This window comes from Thamnophis sirtalis, unplaced genomic scaffold (genome assembly GCF_051295495.1).
Source record: "Thamnophis sirtalis isolate CommonGarterSnake01/CBP01778 unplaced genomic scaffold, rThaSir2_p1.2 scaffold_13, whole genome shotgun sequence".
Taxonomy (NCBI): Eukaryota; Metazoa; Chordata; class Lepidosauria; order Squamata; family Natricidae; genus Thamnophis; species Thamnophis sirtalis.
Genome location: NW_028261393.1, coordinates 11,486,096 through 11,503,839, shown reverse-complemented (window position 1 = coordinate 11,503,839; position 17,744 = coordinate 11,486,096). Strand labels below are relative to the sequence as shown.

The following is a 17,744-nucleotide window of genomic DNA, read 5'->3' as shown; positions in this document are numbered from 1 at the left end:
TTTTTGCTGGCAGAGGATTGCAGGAGGCCGTTGCAGCCGAAAATGGAGCTCAGGAGCCCGTTTTCGCTGGCAGAGTGCTTGGGCCACCACAGGCACGTCCGAAACGAGTGACATCAAGCTGGCCATGCCCACCTGTCTCCCCGAGGTCAAATACAACCCTGATGTGGCCCTCAATGAAATCGAGTTTGACACCCTTGATCTAAGCAGTGAATTTTATGGAGGTCAGCCTGCAGCACCCCAAGTCTTATCTCCTGGTCCCTTATCAGCTTCATTTTGGTTCTTGCCCATGCGGCTCTGCAGGGGACAGGACAAGAAAGCTCGAATATATTGCAGTGTCGCAATGCCAAGCACATAACTTATGGACTTGCATCCGACATTGGGACACAACTAGGAAAGCCTGTTGTGATGCATGTTTTATCATTTTTTGGGTCATGATGGTTTCTATGAAATATCTGTGTTACTGTCCGATGGATTTTTTTTATTGCATTTCCGCAAGTCAAATACAGTTTGATTTCAGTGAGGCTGTAAGGGCAGGAATTTATATGTAAGTAAGCGTCTCTGTAAATCATCTGCTGTGTCTCCCATCTCTCTTCATCAAACTAAGTTTCCCTGCCTTGGAAAAAGGGGAGTGGAAGTTAGTTGTTGCTTACAGACATTCCCAAACATTTGCACTCAGCTTGCAAAGGCTTAACTCCTTTTTGGGCAAATGGGGTGTGTGGGATGGGGAAGGGGATTAAGCACCTCACAGGAGTTGAATGCTTATAATATTCTGCTCAGTTCTATTTGGAATTAAATTTGTAACTTAAAAGTTGTTCCAACGTGGCTGGGCTCCAACCTAAGCCAGCTGAAGTTTGATAATCAGTTTGGCACTCGTTTGGATTCAGTTTAGTTCCAGTTGAATTGGGGAAATCTTACAAATGCCTTTTTATCTGCAAGAGAAGAATGGGGAATGGAACGAATCAATATGGTGAATTTGCTATATTTAAATGTCAGAAATCACACACAAAAATAGATATGATGCTGAAAAGATTTGCCTACTTTTTCCCAATCTCTGTTTCCCTCCCCCCCTCTCCTCCCCTCTCCTCCACTCTTTCCTCTCCTCCCCTTCCCTCTTTCCTCTCCTCCCCTCCCCTCTTTCCTCTCCTCCCCTCTTCCCCCCTCTCCTTCTCCTCTCCACCTATCCTCCGCGAGCTGCACTGGTTACCGATCAGTCTCCGGATACGCTTCAAGGTGCTAGTCGTAACTTATAAAGCCCTTCATGGTATTGGACCTGGGTATTTGAGAGACCGCCTGCTGCCAATTACCTCCCAAAGACCCATTAGATCACACAGGGTTGGCCTCCTCCGGGTTCCATCTACTAGCCAATGCCATCTGGCTACTACCCGGGGGAGGGCCTTCTCTGTGGCAGCTCTGGCCCTCTGGAACGAACTCCCCGCAGGGATTCGGACCCTCACCTCTCTCCAGGCCTTCCAAAAGCCATTAAAACCTGGTTTTGCCAGCAGGTCTGGGGTTGATGAGTTCCCTCCCCTCTCGACTTGTATGGTTGCGTGACTCTTGCTTATTTTAATTATCTGTATTTCATTGTATGTTCCCCCTTTTCCCCTTTTTGAATTGTTCGCCGCCCTGAGTCCTTCCCGGAGAAGGGCGGCATACAAATAATAAAATTCAATTCAATTCAATTCACTTCTTCTCCTTCTCTTCCTGTCCTTGTCCCCTCGCCTCACCCTCTCCCTCCTCTCCTTGCTTCCTCTCCTTCTCCTCCCCTCCCCTCCTTGCTCCCTCTCCTCTCTCCTCCTCTCTTCCCATATCCTTCTCTCCCCTCCCGCCTGGATTTCTCTTGTTTCTCAGTTTGTCACTGCATTTTTATTTATCAAATATTTAAGGACGACTGAGCCGCACCACATTTATGACACAATTCATGATATTATCTTTCCCCAGGTATAGTGTGGTCACAAGCTACGAGGATTCTTTACACACCAGCACCTTAACCATTGCCAATGTGAGCGCAATGCTCGACTATGCCATCTTCACCTGCACGGCCAACAATGATCTGGGCACAGATGCCTTTGACATCCAGCTACTTAGCACGAGTAAGGAGCAGCTGGAAACCTGGATGTCCATCTGGTGAAGTTTGAAGATCAAAAAAAAATCCTTGTACCATTTGAATTAACTTGAGCTACTTTGATCATTTCTTGCCAGGTCGTCCTGACCCACCAACGGGGTTCAAAGTTGTCAGTGTAGCTCATAATTGGTTGGCTTTGGAGTGGATCCCAGGTTTTGATGGAGGCCTGCAGCAAAGCTTTCGTGTCAGGTAGGGCTCATGGAGATAAAAGTCCCATCTGTCAACACAGGTGCTTCAAATCCATGTACCTCTTATGCAGTGGTGGGTTTCAAATTTTTTTAGAACCTCTTCTGTAGGTGTGGCTTGCTTTGTGGGAGTGGCTTGCCAGCCATGTGACTGGGTGGGTGTGGCCAACTTGTAAAATGTGGTGAAACTCACTTAACAACGCTCTTGTTTAGCAACCAAAATGTTGGCTCAGAAACTCTGGCATTGGAAGCACACAAGTCTTAAAGCTGTCAAGTTACAAGACCCTTGCACCACTAACCCTTTAGAAAAAAAAACCCAGGGGTGTTCAAACTTGACAGCTTTAAGACTTGTGGACTTCAACTCCCAGAATTTCTCCCCTCGCTCTTCATCTTGATGATGTGTGGACGGGCGGGGGGAGGGAGCTGGAACCGGTTCTAAACGGCACTGTAGATTTGTGGAACCTCTTCTACAGGTGTGGGAACAATAAAGAATTTAGCTTGGAAGAATGATCACATGTCATTCTTGGTTTTGGACCTGACCCTTTGCCAGTTCTAACCAGGAACCCAACCTGCTCTCATGGTTCCATATAGGAATTCTTGGGAACCGTTATTGCTTGGTTAAATTGTTGTTCTTAGGAACTCTGACAAAGGGTCAGGCCCAAAACCAAGAATGACATGTGATAATTCTTCCAAGCTAAATTCTTTATTGTTCCCACACCTGTAGACAGAATCTTGCCGGACTAAGCACTCTGCTATCCGCATTTACCATATTCTCTGTGAACTGTTAGGATGGGAATGCCTTTGCCCTCTTTCTCACACATATCAAAACATCAGACTGAGTTTTCTCTTATTCCTGTACAATGCACTCCCTCCCTCCTGGGAATCCAGCCTACTTACATTCCGTCACACTCGGCAACTTTTAAGAAGTGTGAGCTTGAATTTTCAGAATTCTGGGAATTGAACTCCACACACCTTAAAGATACCGAGGTTGAGAAACACTTGTCCTAGTGAACAAGCTTTGCTTTATATTGTGCATGAAATTAGTATATTCATATAATAACTCTGGAATGATTCCCCCACCCACCCCGAGAGTTGTGTGATAGCAATAGAAACAGCACTTGGGCTTAGATACTGCTTTACAGTGGTTTACAGCCCTCTCTAAGCAGTTTACAAAGTCAGCCAGTTGCCCCCAACAATCTGGGTCCTCATTTTACCCACCTGGGAAAGATGGAAGGCAGAATCCACCTGGAGCCTGGCAAGATTTGAACTGACAAATTGCAGGCAGCCGGCAGGCAGCAGAAGTAGCCTGCAGTACTGCACTCTAAGCATTGTGCCACTGTGGCTCATCCCATCCTTGTACTGTTCTAGAAGTCATTGAAGGCCCCGTTCTTCCCTGGCTTTAGGGTCCCCATGACCACAAAACCCCTTTCTGTTTTGTTCTATTTTGTTTTGATCCTTTTTGGTTTAGTTTTGGTATCTTGGTCTTTCCTGTCCATCATATATGCATGTTTCTTTTAGTTGCAATGCTACCCAGAGTTGCTTTGGAGCTGGATGGCCTACGGTGAAATATATAAAGACGTACTGAAATGTCCTTGCCATCAAGTGACACACGTAGACTTGACATTTAGGCAAAACAATTAGGGAAAATACAGTTAGAAACAGAGACAATGTCAGCGCAGAAACAGATGGAATTTATTAATTTGAATAATCCACATTCAGAAATTATCCATGCTTCCGAGATGTAGACGGATTAGGCAGTGTGGGCCCGATGCCCCTTCATGTCACACATTACGTGTTTAATGAATTTGTTCTTCTCAGCAGCTTTTATCTTCACTTCTTTTCACTCAGATATCATTGGCCTGGGGCTCCCAGCTTCCTCTACATTGACGTCTTTCCACCGCAATCTCCAACTTTTACACTGACTGGCCTGCAGCCAAACACCCCCTATAATGTCTCTGTCAATGCACGCAATGCTCTTGGGGAGAGTGATTTCGCAGATGGGGGTGCGGGGCTGAGCATCACCACAGAAGGTAAGGGACTTCAAGGTAATCCGGATCAGAAACGCGACAATGAATACTAGCTCTATCTTTGTTGCAAATTTATTTTGATAAGGTAAAGGTTCTCCCGCACATCCGTGCTAGTCGTTTCCAGCTCTAGGGGGCAGTGCATATCTCCGTTTCTAAGCCGAAGAGCCAGCGCTGTCCAAAGACATCTCCGTGGTCATGTGGCCGGCATGACTAAACGCCGAAGGCGCATGGAACGCTGTTACCTTCTCACCAAAGTGGTCCCTATTTTTCTACGTGCTTTCAAATGGCTAGTTTGGCAGAAGCTGGGACAAGTAACAGGAGCTCACTCCATTACGCGGTGCTAGGGATTCGAACTGCTGAACTGCTGACCTTTCTGATAAACAAGCTCAGCATCTTAGCCACTGAGTCACCGCATCCCTATATTGATAGATCCTTGCACATCAGAAAAAGGAGGGGAAAGTCCCTTTTGAAACACTTTCCACACCCTCCCTCCTTCTGTGGGCCTAGACATCTTTTGCATGACAGTTGTCTAGTCTGCAGCTCTTCTTCCTGTCTTCCAAGGTGATCCACATGTACCATTACAGGAACAAGAGCAGAGCCCAGCAGAAGAGCATGTGGGGCATACTTATATTTTAAGGAGCAAAAAAAAAAAAAAAAAGGCAGCGATTGTATAATAGACATCGTGCTGGATATGGACCCTAGAGATCCAGCTCTGAAGCTGAATTGGGTTGAACATTTCATTCGGCTGAGTGTGATTTAGGCACACAAGGAATCTGTCTCTGGTACAGAAGCACTCGGTGCACTAGCAAGGCAACAAAGAAAACAATAACACCAATAAAAAGGGGGAACGTAAAAATAATAATAAAAGGAATAAATAATAAGATTACAGCCACATTCTATGGGTTGCTATATACATACACATTAGACCAGTGTTTCTCAACCTTGGTAACTTGAAGATGTCCGGACTTCAACTCTCAGAATTCCCCAGCCAGCGAATGCTGGCTGGGGAATTCCGGGAGTTGAAGTCCGGACATCTTCAAGTTGCCAAGGTTGAGAAACACTGCATTAGACAGAACCTGTGAGAATTAGATGTTCAGCAGAATGATGGCACGAGGGGAAAAAACTGTGCCTATGTCTCATTGTCTGGGCATGCAAGTCCTGTCAGCCCTGAATTTCACAAAATAGCAACAGCAATAATTTAGACTTGTATGCCACTCCATAGTGCTTTACAGAGGTTTACAAATGTCAGCATATTAACCCCCCTCCCCGCAATCTGGGTCCATATTATACCAACCTTGAAAGAATGGAAGGCCGACTCAAGCTTGGTAAGAATTGAACTCCTGGCTGTGGGCAGAGTTTCCTTGCAATGCTGCCTTCTAACCACTGCACCACCACCACAACTCCTAAACTCCAAAAGCGAGTTTGAACCAGCTAGTCTCTCAACCATATACCTGGTTCAGGGGTGGGTTGCTCCCGGCATTACTTCCGGTTCAGTACGCGCAAAAATTTTGACCCGTGCGCATGCGCATTTGCACAAAAACAGGTCTGTGCATGCGCAAAATTCTAAAAAAAATTATTTGTGCAATTACAATTGTTCTGCATATGCGCAGAACCGTAAATCGAGATGGCGGCCCCGTAGGAGAACCAGTTTGGGGGTGTGGAAGGCCTGGGTCACTGCTGGTTTCAGCGACCCAGGTCACCAAACCACTACCAGTTTGGCTGAACCGGTCCGAACTGGTAGGAAACCAGCTCTGACCTGATTGTAAAGATAATAAAGATGGAGGCAACTAAATATACTACTCAGGTTTTTAGAAGGGGAAAGAATACGTGAAGAGTAGAATAAAGAAAGTAGAAAAACCATCTTTGGAATTGTTATGTTCTGCGTGAAAAATGGAGACGAGGCCTGAGTGACAGCTTTTATTCAAGACTGTCTGTGAGGCAACTGTTGCTCCCTGGCTGACACAGCTCCTTTTATAGGAAAGCTGATCAGCCCATAACCAATCAGGAGGGAGTATTTTCCCGCTTCAACAGAGGACCAGACTGAGAACTTCAACTGACAACTATATACAATACACAACAGGAATCATATCTGGATTAAACACCATCAGTGGTGGGTTGCAGGCGGTATGCCTCAGTGTGGGCGTAGCGGATTCTGCCCGGAGTACTGGGTACCTTTCCGGTACGGTGCTCCGGAGGGCCCACCCGCCCGTCTGAGCTCCTTACCTGTGCTTTAAGCCTTTGGCGCTTCTGTGCACACGTATGGTGCATATGGCACCTGCGTGACACTCCGCCGAGAAGCTGGAGCATCACAGAGGCTTGTGGGAGTGTCGCAGGCAAGTATGACGCATGCGCGCGCCTAGTGCCTCCATGTGGGTGACACCGGGGCTGTTCCATCCGGAACCCACCACTGAACACAATGCGGAGATAAGACAATCAGTCAGGTGGAGTGATGGAAGTGTTGTTGAATTGGCAATAGAGAGGCCCAGTTTTTAGACTGTTCTCATCAACATAAGCTCCCTGAGTGAACCAGGCTGTCCCTCTCAGCCCAACTCACCTCACGAGGGTTGTTATTGTGGGGAAAATAGGAGAAAGAAAGAGCCAGTTTGGTCTAGTGGTTAAGGCTCCAAGCTAGAAAGGAAGAGGCAGTGAGTTCTAGTCCTGCCTTAGCCATGAAAACTAAGTGGGCAAATTGTTTTCTCTCAGTCTCAGTGTATTTCTCCTCATAGGATTGTTGTGAGGAAAATAGGAGGACGATTGTGTGTTGCGGGATACAAACACACAAACAAATTAGATATTTTCTCTTCCTTGAGTTGTTTATAAAAAAAAAAAATGAAGGCAAGATATAAATAAATTAATTTAAAAAAACCAAGAGCACATGTGGTGTAAAGGTGAAATCCTGACCAGGAGTAGGGGAGACGTAGCTCTAGTTTACACTCAGTCATGGAAACTCACTGAGTAACTTGGTCCATGGGCCAAAATCATTCTTCTCTGCTCTACTTATTTCACGGGGTTATTCTTGTAGGGAAAAGCAGGAGGGAGGAACCACATGGTCACACGGAGGAGGTGGTTATATAAACTTGTTTTTCACAATATTGAAAAGTTCAGGGGCGAAAAAAAAAATCCACATTGTTTGAGTAATTGGTGAATGTTCCTTGCACTTTCTGTTCATTTCCCCTAAAGGCACAAGATTCTGTTTATGCTTTCTGAGCCTTCCTATAAGGAAGTAAAAAAAGGGAAGTGAAACTTAAAAAAAAAAAAAGTGTACCAAGAAGCATAGCACAGTGAGCCCAATCTCTTTATCAGGCAACTTGTCTGCTAACCGATGCTGTTAGAATTTGAATAATACCCTGTCATAATTTTCCATATTTCTTTCCAGAGAGAATAGAAATACCAGTTGACAAGGAGCCGGAGATTCCCTTCCCATCCGAACCAGGTGATCTATTCTCTTTAAATCCTGCTGTCTTTTATGATAAATATGGCCATGGTATCTTGGTTAACATAGCTGCTATTTTTATTAGTCCCTGCTATTAGATTAGAAGGTAGATGTGGGAGCCGTTGATGCTTCTTCTTACGCTGTAAATACTTGCTGATTTCGTATTGTCAAAAAATACCAAACCTGTCCATGCTACTCCATTTGATAAGCTGGGGGCATTATTTATAGATGCCCACAATATTTGTGAGTGATGCAATAAGGAATTAAATGTTGCAAGGTTGCAAGTAATACCCCCGTAGCAAAGTAAGCCTACCTTTTACAGTCCTGTTCTCTTTTTCTCTACTTGTGACACTCTGTGTATGTTTTTTTTTTAAATAAGATTTTATTGGTAAAACGAAAATACAACATCCATAACTTGTAAAAAACAATACATTTCGAGATATTCCCATACTATCAAATCATATAAACATCAAAGGTTAGGTATCTTATTCCTTCCCTCCCTCTTCTCTTCCCTCATTTCTTCTTCTTTTCCATACCCTTTCCTTCCCTCCCCCCCTTACTTCCTTCTCCCCTGCCTTCCCTCCTTTCTTTTCTCCTTTCCTCCCTTCCTTCCCTCTCCTTTCCCTCCCTCGATCCCCCCTCCTTCTCACATACCTTCCCTCCTTCCCTACCTCTTTCCCTCCTCCTTTCTTTTCTCTTAATCTCCCTCCTTTCCTCCCTCCTTCCTTCCTTCCTTTCAACTCTCCTTCTCTCTTTCTTTCCCTCCCTCTTTCCCTCTTTACTACCCTCTCCTCTTCCCTCCCTCCTTCCTCCCCCAGTTTCTTCTCTTTCTTCTCTCCTTCTTTCTTCCCACCTCCTTTCCCTTCTCTTCTTTCTCTTCCTCCTCTTTATCCTTCCCCCCTTCTTCTGCCTTTCCTGTTCCTCTCCTTTCTCCTCTCCATCCTGACTTCCCTATTGTCCTCCTTCCCTCCCCTCTAACCTTTGTTACATTTGTGACACTCTGGAATGACAAGGCTGGATGGATAGGAAAAAATGGGTGAAATCGAGGAGTCTTATCATCACCTATTTAACTATATCTCGTCTAATTAAAAGAAGGACCAGGGGGTGACATGGTAGCAGTCTTCCAATATCTGAGAGGCTGCCACAGAGAAGAGGGGGTCAAGCTCTTCTCCAAAGCACCTCAAGGCACGACAAGAGGCAAAGGACAGAAACTCATCAAGGAGAGAAACCTGGAATTAAGGAGAAATTTCCTGACAGTGAGAAGAATTAATCAGTGGAGCAAATTGCCTTCAGAATAGCAATAGCAATAGCAGTTAGACTTATATACCGCTTCATAGGGCTTTCAGCCCTCTCTAAGCGGTTTACAGAGTCAGCATATCGCCCCCACAATCCGGGTCCTCATTTCACCCACCTCGGAAGGATGGAAGGCTGAGCCAACCTTGAGCCGGTGAGATTTGAACAGCCGAACGGCAGAACTGCAGTCAGCCGAAGTAGCCTGCAGTGCTGCATTTAACCACTGCGCCACCTCGGCTCTCTCGGAAAGCCATTGGTCTGAAATGGTATAGGGATTCCTGCCTGAGCAGGGGGTTGGACTAGATGACCTCCAAGGTCCCTTCCAACTTTGTTATTCTGTACTCTGTATGAACTCCAAGGCAGGTAAATTCCTCAAAGAACAATTTTATTGGAGATAAGGTATTGGCACAGACTGGTGAAAAATGACTCTGAATGTTCCTGCAGTTTTCACCTAATTAATAGTAAAAGTCTTTCCCCCTTTCCCAAAGTCACATGGTCCAATCAAGGTGTCATCTGGTGCCTGGTAACTTGACTCCTCCTCTCTCCGACCACCTGTGGGAATGGCCTTGGTTCCCAGGGGAAAGCATTTTGTTTTGGCTACAAAACCCCAGCTACACTCATTTCCCACCCCTCCCTATTCCTCAGCTCCAGTGCGGCAAGACTGGAGCCTCAAAATGGCCTTGATTAGGTCAGCTTCAGGGTTGACATTAAATTTTAAATGTAAGTTAAATTTGTGTATGGACTGTTAAGTCTATCCCCGTTAGGAGACTAGAGTTGTGCAGCAGAAGTTAGTAACAAATGTGTCGCTGAACAGTCACTCACAGCCACCGAAGGTAAAACAAAGAATAGCTTTACTTGCGTAACAAAAAGAAGACTATAAGTAGTCTTGTAGTATATAAACAGTCTATTTACAATACGTTGAAGCTACAGTTGCTCAACTCAAAATTCACCATGTAGACAGGTAACTACTATACAAACTAGCCACCATCCAATACACGGTCTTCTCTCCAAATACTAAGCACATACAGTAACAGTCAGTAACTATCAGGAACAACAGTAGAACCAGTAGAATCAGTAAAACCCAGGAAACATCAGGAGCATCAAGGAGCATCAGGGAGAACTCTCTACTAGTTCCTACTTCCTTATATGGCTGCTTAAAGCCATAGCATCCAATTCCCTCTCTCTAGCATTTAAAGTAACACATACATTTGTTACAATCATGGCTTATGCTTTTTACATATACATTGTCGAGCCAAGACTAGGGTTACATCCCTAACATTCTCCCCTCTTGGGTTGTCAGTGTATTTAGGCAAAACTTCACATTCCTATTACATAGTCATCACAACATTATAACACAACACTATAACACACTAGTGGAATCCTGTCCTGAACAGAAAGTTGGACTAGGTGATCTCCAAAGTCTTTTCCCGTGGTGACACCGAGGTGGTATTCTACTGGTTCAGACCAGTTTGCCCGAACTGGTAGTGAAAATTGCAGGTGGCACCTGTCAGCCTCTACTTTGCTTGCTTGCTATCGGCTGCCATAGTAATGGGGAGGGCAGGGGCTTATGGTATTTTGGGGGTGGGAATTGCTAGGTGCTGGAGGAGTTATCATGAAGGGAGTTTTGTTCTCACCATGCTGATGCTGATGGCTCATGTTTAGGTTTGGTCAAGGTCAACCGTCTCTGCATACCACTTGAAGATGCACCCCACACGACACCTTTGGGAGTTGCAGATTGGACATTGGGTTGGGGTAACGAGGGGGGGCAGGAGGGTTCTAGGCAAATGTTTGATATCTGCATGTTCGCGCCTTTTTGCTTCAGATCTCGCTTCACTTTAGCTGTTTTCATTTCATCTCCAGTAAAAGTACCTTTATCTCTATTCAAATGGAGTTGGGTTTTTTTTCTTTCTTGGATACTGAATGAGGCACACCTGACATGGCCCCCACCCACCCGCTCCGGCTCTATGGCATCTCATTTAGGCCCTTTCCCCCCCGCCCACCCAAAAGCGTGCTCGCTCACATTTGCGAACCGGTAGGGAACGTAAGTGAATACCACCCTTAGCTGACACATTGCAATTCTATGAGAATAAGGGGGTTGATGCTGGGTTCTTTTCTTATTTGTGGCAAAAATGATAAGAGGGAAGAAAGCTCATTTTATCGGCTTTGACTTTTCAAATCTTTCTTCCCCTAGAAAGTTCCATCTTGCCACTTCCCGTTGTTGTGCTCCTCGGTGGTCTAGGAGGATTTCTGCTCGTTTCCAACTTGTTTTTGCTTGGCTGCCTCGTCTTCAGAAAGAGAACTCAGACTCCCAAAGGTAGGCATAGATCATCACTTATAACTAGGTCACCGGTCAGGGGAAATTCCAATAATCTGCTCTGCTTTTTCTCTCTCACCAGAAAAAAAAAGATCGTTCTATGCAGATAAAGAAATCCTTTCGTCTCTTCTATTTTGCTATAATTGTCTTTTTTGCTTGTTTTTCCTTCTAACAGGAGACGGGATTGAAGGATCAACCAGGTGAGCCTAACTGGACAAGAGGGCAAGACACCGTGGGATTAAGTGTATAACTTGGGGATGCTTTCTTTTCTCTTCCTTTCTCATATTGATGCATCTAATGTTGAATAATTTGAAAAACTGACATTGTCAGTCATACAGAGATGGGGGTCAATTTCCTTGGTAACTGAGAGACGCTTCCTAAATTCATCACTGTGCTATAACCCAGCCTGGTGGTTCATTGCAGGGGGAAAGTGAGGTTTGGGAACAGCTACACGGTGAGCAAATGGCTGAAGGTTGGTGGACAACCAGCACAGCTGGAGGGGTCCAGTTCAGAGGTAAGTGCATCTATCTGGTCAAGGGGACGGTGAGGGACCACAATGGTTGCCAAGCAAGGCGGCAGAACAACAACTGTTTGTCTGTTAAGCAGCAGAGAATGTAATACTGTTTTCAGAATGCAGAGAAATTGGATGCTGATAGTCCTCAACATACAACCATTTGTTTAGTGACTGTTTGAAGTTACAGCAGCACTGAAGAAAGGGATTTACAACCAGTCCGTGCACTTAACAACCAACACAGTCATATGATCCAGGCAACTGGCATGGATTTACAACAGTTGCAAAATCCCAGGATCATGTGATCAGTGATGGGTTTCACTTATTTTTGCCACCGGTTCGCAGCGCATGTGCATGCTCGCTTTATGCATATGTGCCTTCCATGCATGCACCCATCCTTCCACCCATGTGCTTTGCTCACATGTGCGCCTTCTGGGCATGCACCCAGCCTCAAAAACGTGGCTAAATAGGACGGCATAGAGCCAAGGTGGGCCCACCCGCGATCTCCGCTACCGGTTCGCCTGAACTGGTCCAAACCAGTTGAATGCCACATGATCACCATTTGTGATCTTCCCAGCCAGCATCCAACAAAAAAAAAATCAATGGGAAAAACCTGATTCACTTAATAACTGCAGTAAAATCAAGTATGTGTATATATGTAAAATCAAGGGACGTGGTGGGTCAGTTGCTAAGACGCTGAGCTTGTCGATCAGAAAGGTCAGCAATTTGGCAGTTCGAATTTCTAATGCCGCATAACGGAGTGAGCTCCCGTTACTTGTCCCTGCTTCTGCCAACCTAGCAGTTCAAAAGCATGTAAAAAAATGCAAGTAGAAAAATAGGAACCACCTTTGGTGGGAAGGTAACAGTGTTCCGTGTGCCTTTAGTATTTAATCATGCCGGGCACATGACCATAGAGCCATCTTTGGACAGCGCTGGTTCTTCGGCTTTGAAACAGAGATGAGCACCACCCCGTAGAGTCGGGAATGACTAGCACACATGTGCAAGGGGAACCTTTACCTTTTATATGTAAAATTGGGCACTATTTATTCAGCCTTGCTTAGCAATGGGAATGTTGGTCCCAACTGTACTCATAAGTTGAGGACGACCTGTAAGTGTGCGGGAAGCATAAAACTTACTTAGTAGAGAGAAAAAAACTCCCTGTCTCATTTTTTTATTCCCCAAAGCTTTTTGAAACTTGCTTTTTCCTCCCAAGGAAACTTAAGTCAAAGCAGCTGGTTTTACTCAGTTGCTTCCTCTACTCAACGTCAAGATTGCATCCTTTGGAAATGAGGGTACATTTTGCAGTGCCTTTGGGTTCAGTCCATCTCACAGAGTCCCAGCGTTCTCTTTACCGTATCAGTGAATCCAATTTCAGCGAGAGAGAGAGAAATTATGTCAGCTGGAGAAGATTAGTCGAACTGACTCACTCAGCCTCCATCATAATGCGACTTAAGAGTGTATTGTTACAATTTTGGAGAGTGGGTGGGATTGGGGGTTGCTATGGAGCAAAAAAAAAAAAACTTGGGGAAACTATAGGGAAGTCCCCAGGAGCACTTAAGAGAATCTTTTGCCTCTGTCTGGAAAACTTTATGCAGCTCTGCTTCTGTTTCTTATTAGCCGAAAAGGGTTGGGTCTAATGAGAAGTCCTAGACATCTGATCCTTTTTTCAAAAATAGAGAGCATGATTCTGACATTTTGAGAGAATCAGCCTATTTGAAAGCATCTCATTTATCAATCATTTTAGGCGGAGGGGATGAGAGTTTCTCTAGCAGAAGGCGAAGGGCTGGAAATTGTAGTTCATTTCTCCTGGAAAAGATTGGGGGGAGGGGCAGACTTAGATATACACATGTTGGTTGGATGGTTGGATGGTTGGTTGGGTGGCAGTGGTGGGATCTGGATCCTGTTGCAACCGGTAGAGTGCAACGGGGCCCAGCATCCACCACATGAACACGGGTAGTGCGTGCATGAGTCCTTACCTCCTGCCACACTCCTCAATATCTCCGTGGGGCTCCAGCTGCTCGGTGGAGCATTGCACAGGTGCTGTATGCTCCATGCGCATCAGTGGTGGGATTCAGCCTATCCGGGAGAACCGGTTGGTAACTTTCTAAGCAGTTCAGAGAACCAGTTGTTGGAAGAAATCTCATTTTGTTTCTTTCCACTTTACAGGGCTAATCCTGTAAGGAAGGCAGGAAGGAAACATTCTGGTGTTGTTTCTAGCCTAATCTTTATTGCCCTGCTTACAGAAATTGCTTCTCGGTTAACCTTTATTACATTGTAACAGCTAAGGCGAAGCGCCCATCAATGTGAGTGATGTTGAGTTGTCACACCCACCCAGTCACATGACCATTGAGTCCCGCCTATCCAGCTGGTCATTAGGGCAGAGAACCAGTTGTTAAATTATTTGAATCCCACCACTGATGCCCATGTGCAGAAGTGCCAAAGATCTCAAATACAAGTAAGGATGGTGGGCAGGTGGGCAGGCCCTCCGGAGCACCATTCTGGAACGGTACTTGGTGCTCCCGGCAGGCACCGGTACACCTGTACCGGGACGTACCTCCTGCAACCCACCCCTGGTGGGTGGGTGGATGAGTGGATGGATGGGTGTGTGGGTGGATGGATACCATAAATAGGGGGCCCACCCAAGGCCTGGGGGAAAGTATTTTAAAAAGATTTAAGTAAGATAGGGGTTGTAAACGTCACGAAGGGAAGGAGGATGCTGTTCCAAAGAGTAGGATCACCTCCTGGGTCCTGCTAGTAGTACTGTTTAATCAGAATTCATGGGATATGCTGGTACTAAAGGATATGCTGGTACTTCCTCCAAAAGCGAATCCCAATGTTAATATAAGTCTTTATAAATAATAACTAGTGCATTGAATTGCATCCAGAAGTTGACTGGTAATCAGTGCAGGTCATACATGATATTATTTAGGCTTAGGGACACTTCTCCATTACTGCTCACATTATCCCATTCTGGACTAGAGGTAGTTTCTGGATGGTTTTCAAGGCCAGATTTTTCCCCTTTGTTGTTGACATTGTTGGCTGTCTCTCTCTCTCTCCAGGGCAGTTCTACTAAGACATCAGCCGCTGTCTCTACAGCCACCACTGAGTCTAGTGTTACAGGTAGGTAAGAGCTGATAACATTTCCCTCCTCCTCTCCGTTCCAGCCCCAATCCCACATTCAGGCTCATCCTTTGAATGTTTTGAGGGCAAAACTGTTGTCCGAAGGGAAACTTGTGCTTTCTTTGCAGATCCCAACATCTCACTTCCTTGGATGGGCCCTCAAGAGCATCATGAATACGAGGAGGTAGGAGGTCCTAGGAGATTGGAGGACATGGGACCCCTGTATGATGAATGGAACCCCAACGATGAACCATGGATTAATGAATATTCAGTGAGTACCTTGAGAGGAAGGGGGATTCTGAGATAGTCCTGTTGTGTTGCACTCTGTGGTCCCTGATCAAGGGTATGGTAGATTGCCTTATCAATGGAGTTTTGTGGATGGATACTTTAGCGGAAGTATTTAATCACTGGAACAGCTTGCCTCCAGAAGTTGTGAATGCTCCAACACTGTAAGTTTTTAAGGAGATATTGAACAACCATTTGTCTGAAATGGTATAGGGCTTCCTGCCTAGGCAGGGGGTTGAACTAGAAGACCTCCAAGGTCCCTTCCAACTTCGTCATTCTATTCTATTCTATTCTATTCTATTCTATTCTATTCTATTCTATTCTATTCTATTCTATTCTATTCTATTCTATTCTATTCTATTCTATTCTATTCTATTCTATTCTATTCTATTCTATTCCATTCCATTCCATTCCATTCCATTCCATTCCATTCCATTCCATTCTCCTCTCCATTCCATTCTCCTCTCCATTCCATTCCATTCCATTCTCCTCTCCATTCCATTCTCCATTTCATTCCATTCCATTCTCCTCTCCATTCCATTCTCTATTCCATTCCATTCCATTCTCCACTCCATTCCATTCCATTATCCTCTCCATTCCATTCCATTCCAATCCATATTCCGTTCCATTCCATATTCATCCCCTTCCCTCCCCTCTACCTTAATCCTTTAAAAATAACATGGAATCTTATCAGATCTTATTCTTTGTGTTTAGCATGTCTACCAAGGATTTGGAAGACGGCCAGCTGCCTCCACAAAGACAGCACCGATCTATGACTCGGTAGCAAACTATCTCCCCCTGGATACAGAGCTGCCTTTTGAACAACAAGGGGAGCTGGTCTAAGTAACCTGCTTGATGCTTCTCTGACCCACCATCCAAGGTTGCGTTGTCTCCTGGTAACTCTTAGTTCCTTCTTTTGATGCTACATTCCTTATCCATGTAGAGATGCTAAATCCAGTGGTGTGGTCTTTGGATGGGTTCACACAATATCAATAACACTTAAGACTTACATACTGCTTCACAGTGCTTTTACAGCCCTCTCTAAGTGGTTTACAGAGTCAGCCTATTGCCCCCAACAATCTGGGTCCTCATTTTAACCACCTCGGAAGGATGGAAGGCTGAGTCAAAGTTCAGCTTGGTGAGATTTGAATTGCCAAATTGCAGGCAGCCGGCAGAAGTAGCCTGCAGTACTGCACTCTGTACACCACAGCGCACCACTCACAATATAACTAAGCCTGGATTTGCGAGACACAATTGCTGAGGTTGCCAAAAAATGCTGTGCTCAACAAACAAAGGATAATGTGACACCTTTGTTTTGACTGATGGTCGGATTCTTGCAAATCAAGTGTAAAACGTTTGGCAAAACAGCCGAGAGAGAGCGTTCTCCTTTTTTTCCTACTGGAATCCGATGCCTTGGTTCTTCCCCAGCTGTTACTTTGCGTAGTTAATTCAACTGTTTTCATCTCAACTGGGTTTAATAAAACCTGCAACTTTAAGAATTGCTACCTGAGCTTGAGGGTTTTTTTCTTCTTTCCCTTCCCCAATCTTCCTCTCCTTTCGCGCGTGTGTGTGTGTGTGTGTGTGTGTTGTCTTTTCTAGCTAAACCTCAGGGCAAGGACTGTTGCACCACTCAGCTGCTCCGAGTTTCCTTTTGGCTTACAACGCTAGGTTCAAAATGCAAGAAATCCATAAAATATAAATAAGCCGAAGGCAGACCACACATGGCTCGCTGGGGATGGAAAGGATACCATAAACCAGAGACAAGTGAAGAGTTGTTGTTTTTTTTTTTTAAAGGAGGTTTATTACACTTCTGCTCCAATAGCATATGTTCCATTGTAAAGCCTGTTTGATCTTTCCTCCGGTCAAGTTATCTACCCTTGCAAGCTTTCATCATGTCGAACACAGAGGGATGCATAGGAGTGTAGCAGACCCCAAACAGACGGGGTGAAAGCACAAGACATCTATTCCAAACCACGACAAGGTTAAAATGATGAAGCAAGCATCTTGATGTAATGCCCTGCCCTCTTGAAACCTGCATTGTGGGATCGCATCCGAGGGCAGAGTTTGCAACGCAACGTGGTTTCATCCCTTGCCCAGCTCCCCCTCCATCAGATGCTGCTGGGCGGAAAATACCTCGTCTGCATTGGTGGGAGATGATCACACAGCAGGCTTAATTAAGGTGGCCACTAAATGAATCCACATTGTGGGTTGGCCTTCTTCAGCCGAGGTTCCCACGGTACACTTTAGATGTAAAGAACTAACCCCAGGTAAAAACTAACCAAGCATTGTAGGTTTACAAAGGCAGGTAGTCCTCAACTGACAAGAGTTCGCTTAGTGACCATTCAAAGTTGCCACGGCACTGAAAAATGTGACTTACGGAACATTTTTCACAGTTCCTGTCAACCCTGACACTGACCTGAGCGAAGCTAATTTTACAGCTTCAGCGTAGCCACA

General features: G+C 45.2%; 1 protein-coding gene across 1 annotated transcript in view; it reads left to right on the top strand.

The window, feature by feature from the left end:
- NPHS1 (NPHS1 adhesion molecule, nephrin) overlaps nt 1–17,744 on the top strand; it is a 62,034-nt gene extending 44,290 nt beyond the window's left edge. The window contains exons 22-31 of the mRNA XM_087727413.1: nt 1,939–2,090; nt 2,200–2,311; nt 4,156–4,337; nt 7,711–7,767; nt 11,252–11,374; nt 11,550–11,574; nt 11,798–11,888; nt 14,945–15,005; nt 15,134–15,276; nt 16,005–17,744. Coding sequence (XP_087583539.1) covers nt 1,939–2,090; nt 2,200–2,311; nt 4,156–4,337; nt 7,711–7,767; nt 11,252–11,374; nt 11,550–11,574; nt 11,798–11,888; nt 14,945–15,005; nt 15,134–15,276; nt 16,005–16,133 — 1,075 coding nt within the window. The 3' untranslated portion in view covers nt 16,134–17,744. The remainder of the gene's footprint in view (nt 1–1,938; nt 2,091–2,199; nt 2,312–4,155; nt 4,338–7,710; nt 7,768–11,251; nt 11,375–11,549; nt 11,575–11,797; nt 11,889–14,944; nt 15,006–15,133; nt 15,277–16,004) is intronic.